The 9,777-nt window shown below is 48.9% G+C and overlaps 1 protein-coding gene across 1 annotated transcript in view; it reads left to right on the top strand.

Annotated features, from left to right (window-relative positions):
- The window catches only part of LOC143298234 (uncharacterized), a 25,576-nt gene extending 18,990 nt beyond the window's left edge, over positions 1-6,586 (top strand). Inside the window, exon 2 of the mRNA XM_076611039.1 lies at positions 1,095-6,586. Within this exon, the coding sequence (XP_076467154.1) occupies positions 1,095-4,100 (3,006 nt within the window). The 3' untranslated portion in view covers positions 4,101-6,586. The remainder of the gene's footprint in view (positions 1-1,094) is intronic.
- The last annotated feature ends 3,191 nt before the right edge of the window (positions 6,587-9,777 follow it).

The following is a 9,777-nucleotide window of genomic DNA, read 5'->3' as shown; positions in this document are numbered from 1 at the left end:
TTTTTTTCCGCAATTCTTAGTATCTTTTGCAGTTAAATGCGAAATGATTTTTATCTTATGGGTTTTCGCCACACATTGGGCAAGGGGATGTTGCTACATATGAATCGAACCATCTTCTGTTGGCATGACAGACAGACAGACGGACAGGCAGACAGACAGACAGACATAGAAACACATAGAGACAGAGAGGCAAGCAGACAGAGAGAGAGAGAAATACAGACAGGCACAGACAGTGAGACAGAGACAGAGAGAGACAGACAGACAGATATGTGTTTGTCAAATGGTGGTACCACAAAGAATGCACTCTCCCAACGACAAAAAAGACACTGACAAGAAAACGTTGATGACTTCACACAGGGTTCCACTCAGTCTGAGTATATTTGTATTAATTCATTCTTATCACGACGAATTTCTCAGTGTGAAATTCGGGTTGCTCTCCTGGAGTAGAGCGCGTCGCCACAGTGCAGCGCCACACGGTTCCTTTTCTGTTTCTGTCTGCAAGTAAACTCATTTTCTTATCAAAGTAGTTTTCTACATGATTTTGACAACAGTGATAGGCCTTTTGTTGCCGTAGGCACTATTACGTGCGCTAAGTACATGCAGCACACGGGTCCTCGGTCCACTCAAGGTCTCTTAGAGGGCGAGGAAGCCCTAGACAGTTTGTTATCTAGTCGGGCCCCTCGATGTATTCCTTGTGATGAGCCTCTCACCGTGAAACACATGCTCCTTGACTGTTGGGATCTGCATGACGTTAGACACACACATTACACGGCGGATTCTCTGAAGACTTTGTTTCGTCATGTCCCTCCGTGGACGCTGATGGACTTCTTGAAAGAAGTGAACATTTTTAATCAGATTTGAAGGTTTTAAACTATGGAAGGTTTTTAAACTTTGAGTGGAAAGTTTAAAGCGGTGACTAATTTTAACCTCGACTTGTAGTAGGTACTAACGTGGCGATAGCCTTGAGATGGCCTTAGTGGTCGGCGAGATTCTAAGCACCATAATTTGATTTGATTTGACCTAGTCGGGCGCATTAGCACCAGACCACCTCTCCTATGTGTGATCCTCAAGATGTTGGATGGGTTCTGTTGTAGGTGTGGCGACGCGAGAAGAGCCTGCCCAACTTGGCAGACCAGCCGGACGTGAAGGGGGACACCGCCACCGACACCTCCTCCCGCAACGGCGGCATCCTCCCGCCGCCCAACATCGGCCACTTCATCCGGGAGCTGAGGGAGCAGCGGCGGGTCAAGGACGCGCCCCGGGTCACCGCGGACCGCCTCCGCCTCAAGCTGCACCCCAAAGCGGACTTCAGCTTCGACGGTGACACCCTGGCCGAGCACAGGCAGGACCTGATTCCCAGCTTCGTGTCCAGGCAGGACAGGTCCAAGTCCTCGCTAGGGGAGGACGGCGGAGCGGCGGGGACGGGACCTGTTGGAGCAGGGAGCAACGCTGGGGGTGGTGGTGGGGTTGTTGGCGGTGGTGGTGGTGGTGGTGGTGGCGGTGGTGAAGACGCCGCCGACAACAGACCGGGGGCTCAGGACCCGGCAGGGGGCGTCCTGGTGCGGGAGTCCAGCAACCTGATGACGGCCTACACGCGGGACAAGCCGCTGCACCACCAGAGCATGTGTCTAATGGGCGACAAGATACCCGTGGGCCTCCCAGGGCGCCGCCACCTGGCCTACCTCAACCCCTTCCCCGGGCACCGCCAGCGGCAGGCCTGGAACGTGATGCGGCTGGAGAACTCCCCGACAGGCGTCAGCCCGCGCCAGAAAGTCAACATCTCCTTCGTGGCGCGGGACGGGCGGCCGTTCCCGGTGAACGCCAGAGACCACCTGCCGCCGTCCCAGGACCTGGTTCTGTCGGGCAGCCTGCTGCACAGCACGGGGGTCAGGCCCCATCAGCCGCCCTCCCGCCAGAGACAGACCAGCCCCCACAAGTTCAACCAGAAGCTGGGGGCGGCCCGGGACTCCTTCCTCGTGCTCAACAAGACAGGGGCTCCCACGGTGGTGGAGCAGAACCTGTCCTTCGACCACGAGGTTCGTCTGGACCGCTGCCGGCGGGAGAGGAGCTTCGCCGCCCTGTCCTACATCAGTGAGATGACCGCCATGGCCCCCGCGCACTTCCTGTCCTGCGACTCCCAGCCCACCCCGGGTGAAGCTGTGCTCATGAAGGCTCGGGAAGCCAACAGGCCACATGACAGACGGCCCTCAGTCCCCAGGAGGAAGGGACTGGACAGGTCTCTGGTCACGCTGCCCGCCTTCACCCGACATCACACCTTCTTCCAAGGTCGCGCCATGGACCTCAGTCCCACCTCCAACCAATCTGAGCACGGCGATTCCGACGTGATGAGTTCTCCGGGAACACCAGTGGACGCTTCGTCCAGACTGGTGGACCCCATGGGACCTGCCCTGCAGACCTTGGCGCCGACCATCCAGCGACTGCCCCTGCACAGTGATGTGCACAGAACCACCTACAGGGACTCGCACAAGGCGGCCGCTGCACGGGACTCTGTTCCCCTTCCTGCTGCCGACAACCTGGCCCTGCTTCAAGCGGACGTGGTCTCTCTGGTGGACTCCACTGACGAGTACCACCGTCCGCTGAGCGACACCGCCGCCACGGAAACTGTGCACGTGAGAAACGACCAGACGCCCATGTCGGCGGACAACAGAGCCCGGCTGCTGCCCCGGTACGACGCCTACCTGGAGGTGATTCAGACAGACAGGGAGCACGCCCCGCCATGTGTGGACAGTCACGCTGAGAATGGCGTTCTCTTCCAGGACAATGACCCACTGCGGGCGGCGCAGGGAGACTCTGGTGCTGAAGCAGCAAACACTGAAACGGACGACAGTCATTCCAACAGCTTGAATCATCATCCCGCTTCCCTGTCCTTGACTGGCGGGCCAGGACCCCTGAAGAGTGAAGGTGAGGGCAGTGAAGCACATCCACGGATGAAGGACTCCTCCGGAAGAAACGTGTCAACGTCAGATCCCACGCGGTCTGTAAAAGCTGATGTCGCTCACTCTGTAAAACTTGACAGTGACGTGACAGCTGCGGAGAAGCAGCAGTGCGAACCTGCCCAGCAACAGGTGAACTGTCACGTGTCTCCTGCCGCGCGTCATTCAGAAAGAAACCATCACCAAACTCAGCTCCCTGACGGCTCGACAGCAACGACGCTGAAAGACACAGATAAGAGAGAAAGCACAGAAGAGCGGGGACCCAAATCAGACTCCGTTATACGAGAGGGTCACACTCCAGAGAGTAAAGGAAGCGGGATGGATCTTGATGATTCTCACAAAGAGCCTGCTTCAAATCGCTTGAGTGTCTGCAACTCGGTGGCATCAAAACCAACTTCAAAAATAATAGAAAATCAACAAGACACAGCAGCACAACACCCTGGTGTAGCAGGTGACGATACAGCACAACAAGAAGGGGTGCCGAACGGACATTTGACTGCAAACGTCACAGCAGACAGCAAGGTGGTCCTCCACATGCCCTTCATCGACGGTAATCAAACCGCGGAATCACAGCACAACGAAAACAGAACAAACCAAGCAAACACATCAATGACAGAACTTTCCAGCATCAACACCTCGATAGAGAACATCTTTAGCAGTGACCAGACCGCTGCCGGAAAGACCCCCCAGAAAGAGAATGACGCCAAGGGAGATTCAGAGGCTGTTGTCGGGGGTACTTCGTCTGCTGACAGTTCGAGAGCCTTGGCTCGGTCAGGAACAAACCAGAGCTCTAATGAGCACACACCCATCGACAGAGAACGTAAACCCATTGAGCGAACGATCACTGACACCGAACAAACACCCACTGACAGTGAACACAAACCCGATAAACACACCCCCATTGGTAGTGAGCGAAAACCAACAGGTAATGAGCACGCTCCAACCCCCAGCAGCAATCCGGAGACCGGCACCAGTGGCCGAGGCAACGAGGACGGTGAGAGAGACGTACAGAGTGCGGTGGACACCACGGCCACAGTCAGCACCGTGGACAACGCTCAGTGTGGTGACAACTACGATGCTTCCAAGACCTTCCTCACCACAGCCAACGTGGAGTCTGAAGACTGGCAGGACATCATGGCCGTCTGACCCATGTCTTTCGTGTCACAGAACAGAGTCAAATGACTTGGTTGATAGGTTTGAATATACCTACTTAAACAGCACCCTCCCTCAGAAAGCAAGCTGTAAGCGCTTCATAAACACGGAGTCATTTGCACTACAGGTTGCATACCCGAGTAGTGCCCACTGAGAGCTGCATTTGGGTGCTCATCATTCGTTTCCTGTCAGGCTTTTCATAAGTAAAGTTGCATTACTAATGTCAAAGGTGCCGACTTTCATGACCCAGACAGCTTGGACATGGAATAGATGTGCAGTGTGCAAGAAATTACGGTGTCGTTGTGGAAACGAGCTACGTCGAAATCAGTGTGGAAAGAATTCAGAAGAAAGATTTCTCGTCACGGTGTGAGCCTGCAGAGGATGCTTTGATGACTTCAGGAGACTATGCACTTGATGTTGTGAACCCGACAAACTGTTCTCTGGAAGATGTGTATCGCGCTCTTGACCTTCTCAGTATGTCACCTTGAACTCTTTTTCTTTCGCTGCTGATATGATGGACTATATTGTCGTTCCATCGCTCAACGGGCGAGTAGCGTGACCACGTCATAAGGTTTATGATGCCTGTCACACCCCATGACGGAGATGCAAAGGAAGAATATTTCTGAACAATGCACAGCCCCAAAGACAGGGTCTCCTCTGGCCAAAGTACTTTTCGTTAAGATCAATGAAGTCATCTTTTGTGTCTTCATGGTTTGTTTGTTTTTTGTTTGTTGGTTGGTGTTTTTGTTTGTTTGTTTGTTTTTGTTGTTTGTTTTTTTGTTGTTGTTGTTTTGTTTTGGGGGGTTTGTTTTTTCTCGCTTGATGGTGGAGAGAATGTACAACTCGGCACAACAGTGAACATGTTTGCTCCCCTGACAGTTGCTGTGTACAACCAAAGACCGTGTATACATATGGTTTATAGGATCTTTGGTATACAGAGTCTTTGGTGCAACGAAGGAGAGAGCTTCCAGTCAAAAGACACGTTCTCTGACAAAACCTCAAGAATGTGAAACGCTGAAAGTGCTTCAGTAAATAAATCAGTATCTCCGAACTTGCACTTGTGGTTCCGCGCAGTCTAATAGTAATGTACCTCTGCTCTTCTGCTTGTGAAATTTAGAATAAAGTTAATTTATCTTCTGTTTGTGAAATTTAGAATAAAGTTAATGTATCTTCTGTTTGTGAAATTTAGAATAAAGTTAATGTATCTTCTGTTTGTGAAATGTAGAATAAATTGAATGTATCCTGTACAAATCTCTAATGCCCTGATGAGGCTGGGAGATGAAAGGGAAGATAGAACGAGAAAAAAGAGAAAAAGAGAAAATAAAAACCGCTGGACTGACAACATTGTAAAATGGACGGGATAACCATAGCAGGGACGCAGGCTTTGTTGACACACCACAGGCAGACCTGGTGGAATCTGATGAATAGTTCTTCTGTGCGACGCTCCAGCTACTCTTGGCAGAGTGAAGGGAGAAGGAGATGACGTTCATGCAGTGTTAGGGACAGCCCGTACCCATCTCCACCCCTCCCGCCCATCGCCTCCTGATCATAGAGTTGTGGAATACTGTTGTAAATGGCTGTTTCAACATGAAACACGAGTGACAAAAAAACACAACAGCCTTCAAGTGCGTGAGCATCGCAGTGAAAACCGCAGTGACTGCAGACAGTTTGGTGTGAGCGATGACTAGATTCTTATTACCGCCACTGCATTACCATTACAAGTACCACTTTCTGGCAGAACTGGTGTTTCTGCACATAATTTAATTGAACCCTTCCCCCCACACTTTTATCCCCTCCACCCACTTCCGCCGATCTCCCCCACCCCCACCTTCTCTCTCTCTCTCTCTACCTTTCATTCCCCTCTCCCTCCCTCTCTCACTCTTTCTTCCTCACACCTCTCTGTCTCTGTCTGTCTGTCTGTCTCTCTCTCCTGCTCTTTCGTTCTCTCAAAGTTTACTCGTCCCTCAAAAACATGTGCACATATACACGCAAACGTTTCGCGTGTGTGCGTACACACACACACACACACACACACACACACACACACACACACACAAACCACCACCACCCCCTTCTTCCTCCTTTTTTTTCTCTTACCAAACTACCTATCTTCCATCTTACCCTCTGTTCTCTTACCAAACTACCTATCTTCCATCTTGCCCTCTGTGGAGCAGCCTTCGTTGTGTATGTATACGCCTTTCTATTATATCATGAATAGAAGAAAAAAAATCATCACCAGCAGACCATGTAGTTGTGTGTTAATGCTCTTAGCCCTGGCTATAAGACCCTGAACGCAATGTACAGCCGATCCACTCGCTTGCTATTAATTATTGCTGTACATCAAGTACTCCTCAGTGCATGAACCGTTACAGGACATGTGATTATCAGATTACGCTAAGTGCGTGCTGAGCTGGGCTACTTTGGTTGTGCATGTTTTCTTTTCATTAGTTTTGATAATCACTTGACTCGTGTTTTTTGGGGGGGTTTTGTTTGGTTGGTTTGGGGTTGGGGTTTTTTTTTGGGGGGGGTTTGTTTGGTTTGGTTTGGTGGTTTTTTTTGTTTTTGTTTTTGGTTTTGTTGTTTTAAACAATAGGTGGTGTTGGGTGCAAAGAACTGTGGCTTTGAGGTAGGCCAGACCTGAGGAGGGGGGTGCGGGGGGGGTCTGTGATGATACTGCATTTGAAGTGGAAAAAGTCGTTAAAAAAAGAAGAACAAAAAAGTGTGTTGTAAAAGAAGAGTAAGATCAGAAGTGTCAACGTTTCAAATCATATGTTCGTTTGCAGGGACTGGAGAATAACCCATGGTTTGAAACGTTGATACTGCTGATCAAAATGAGTCATTTTACAACCCACACTTGTTGCTGTTATCTTATAGACTTTAAAAAAAAGTTTTATAGATTCAGCAGTTGCCTTTTGTTTTATCGCTGATATTGCATTTCGCTTTTCATACAGGACAAACTATTGAGTCAGTTGATAGGTTTGAACGAGCGGTCCGTGTGGTGTGGTGTGGTGTGGTGTGTTGAGCATGATACTTCGTCTGGAACAAGAGTGTAGTGTTTTGCTGAAGCTCTTGTCTGTGTCCATGTCTGTGTCTCTGTCTGTCTGTCTGTCTGTCTCTCTCTCTCTCTCCCTCTCTTTCTTTCTTTCTTTCTCCCTCGCTCGCTTTTCTCGGGCATGGACGTGTAATACAACTACATTTCTGTGTCAATGTGTGGCGTTGAGAGTGGGTGTGTGTGTGTGCGCGCACACGCGCGCGCGAGCGCGTTCTTTCTCTCTCTGTCTCTCTTCCTCTCTCTCTTCCCCCTCTCTCTCTCTCTTCCTCTCTCTTTCCCCCTCTTTCTCTCTCTTTTCCTCCCTCTCTCCCCCCTCTCTTTCTCTCTTCCTCTCTCTCCCCCCTCTCTCTGTCTCTCTTCCTCTCTCTCTCCCCCTCTCTCTCTCTTCCTCTCTCTCTCCCCCCTCTCTCTCTCTTCCTCTCTCTCTCCCCCCTCTCTCTGTCTCTCTTCCTCTCTCTCTCCCCCCTCTCTCTCTCTCTCTTCCTCTCTCTCTCCCCCTCTCTCTCTTCCTCTCTCTCTCCCCACCTCTCTCTCTCTTCCTCTCTCTCTCCCCCCTCTCTCTGTCTCTTCCTCTCTCTCTCCCCCCTCTCTCTCTCTCTTTCATGATTTCTCTCTGTCTCAGGCCACACACATGCATGATATAATTCTCGTCAAGTTCTACAGTGGAATACAGACAGACAGAGGGAACTAAGACCTTCCACGCTTATTTCTATCGCTGAGTGTTTAAAAAATTTAAGATAAAAAAAAATGTTGACTGCTCCTCACCAAGGAAAGAATCAAATGTTGATTGCTCCTCACCAAAGAAAGAATGTTGATTGCTCCTCACCAAGGAAAGAATGTTGATTGCTCCTCACCAAGAAAAGAATCAAATGTTGATTGCTCCTCACCAAGGAAAGAATAAAATGTTGATTGCTCCTCACCAAGGAAAGAATGTTGATTGCTCCTCACCAAGGAAAGAATCAAATGTTGATTGCTCCTCACCAAGGAAAGAATAAAATGTTGACTGCTCCTCACCAAGGAAAGAATCAAATGTTGATTGCTCCTCACCAAGGAAAGAATAAAATGTTGACTGCTCCTCACCAAGGAAAGAATCAAATGTTGATTGCTCCTCACCAAGGAAAGAATCAAATGTTGACTGCTCCTCACCAAGGAAAGAATGCTGATTGCTCCTCACCAAGGAAAGAATAAAATGTTGACTGCTCCTCACCAAGGAAAGAATCAAATGTTGACTGCTCCTCATCAAGGAAAGAATGCTGATTGCTCCTCACCAAGGAAAGAATGTTGATTGCTCCTCACCAAGGAAAGAATGCTGATTGCTCCTCACCAAGGAAAGAATGTTGATTGCTCCTAGGAAAGAATAAAGTGTTGATTGCTCCTCACCAAGGAAAGAATGTTGATTGCTCCTAGGAAAGAATAAAGTGTTGATTGCTCCTCACCAAGGAAAGAATGCTGATCGCTCCTAGGAAAGAATAAAGTGTTGATTGCTCCTCACCAAGGAAAGAATGTTGATTGCTCCTCACCAAGGAAAGAATAAAGTGTTGATTGCTCCTCACCGAGGAAAGAATCAAATGTTGATTGCTCCTCACCAAGGAAAGAATCAAATGTTGATTGCTCCTCAACAAGGAAAGAATGTTGACTGCCCCTCACCAAGGAAGGAATGCTGATTGCTCCTCACTAAGGAAAGAATAAAGTGTTGATTGCTAAGAATAAAGTGTTGATTGCTCCTCACCAAGGAAAGAAGAAAGTGTTGATTGCTCCTCACCAAGGAAAGAATAAAGTGTTGATTGCTCCTCACCAAGGAAAGAATGCTGATTGCTCCTCACCAAGGAAAGAATAAAATGTTGACTGCTCCTCACCAAGGAAAGAATGCTGATTGCTCCTCACCAAGGAAAGAATGCTGATTGCTCCTCACCAAGGAAAGAATGCTGATTGCTCCTCACCAAGGAAAGAATAAAATGTTGACTGCTCCTCACCAAGGAAAGAATAAAGTGTTGATTGCTCCTCACCAAGGAAAGAATAAAATGTTGACTGCTCCTCACCAAGGAAAGAATGCTGATTGCTCCTCACCAAGGAAAGAATCAAATGTTCACTGCTCCTCACCAAGGAAAGAATGCTGATTGCTCCTCACCAAGGAAAGAATAAAGTCCTGATTGCTCCTAGGAAAGAATAAAGTGTTGATTGCTCCTCACCAAGGAAAGAATGTTGATTGCTCCTCACCAAGGAAAGAATGCTGATTGCTCCTCACCAAGGAAAGAATGAAATGCTGATTGCTCCTCACCAAGGAAAGAATGCTGATTGCTCCTCACCAAGGAAAGAATAAAGTGTTGATTGCTCCTCACCAAGGAAAGAATGCTGATTGCTCCTCACCAAGGAAAGAATAAAGTGCTGATTGCTCCTCACCAAGGAAAGAATAAAGTGCTGATTGCTCCTAGGAAAGAATAAAGTGTTGATTGCTCCTCACCAAGGAAAGAATGCTGATTGCTCCTCACCAAGGAAAGAATGCTGATTGCTCCTCACCAAGGAAAGAATAAAATGTTGACTGCTCCTCACCAAGGAAAGAATAAAATGTTGACTGCTCCTCACCAAGGAAAGAATGCTGATTGCACCAAGGAAAGAATG

The sequence above is a fragment of the Babylonia areolata genome, chromosome 23 (genome assembly GCF_041734735.1).
Source record: "Babylonia areolata isolate BAREFJ2019XMU chromosome 23, ASM4173473v1, whole genome shotgun sequence".
Lineage (NCBI taxonomy): Eukaryota > Metazoa > Mollusca > Gastropoda > Neogastropoda > Buccinidae > Babylonia > Babylonia areolata.
Note: the sequence above shows the minus strand (reverse complement) of the source record. Positions and strands in the feature narration are given on the sequence as shown.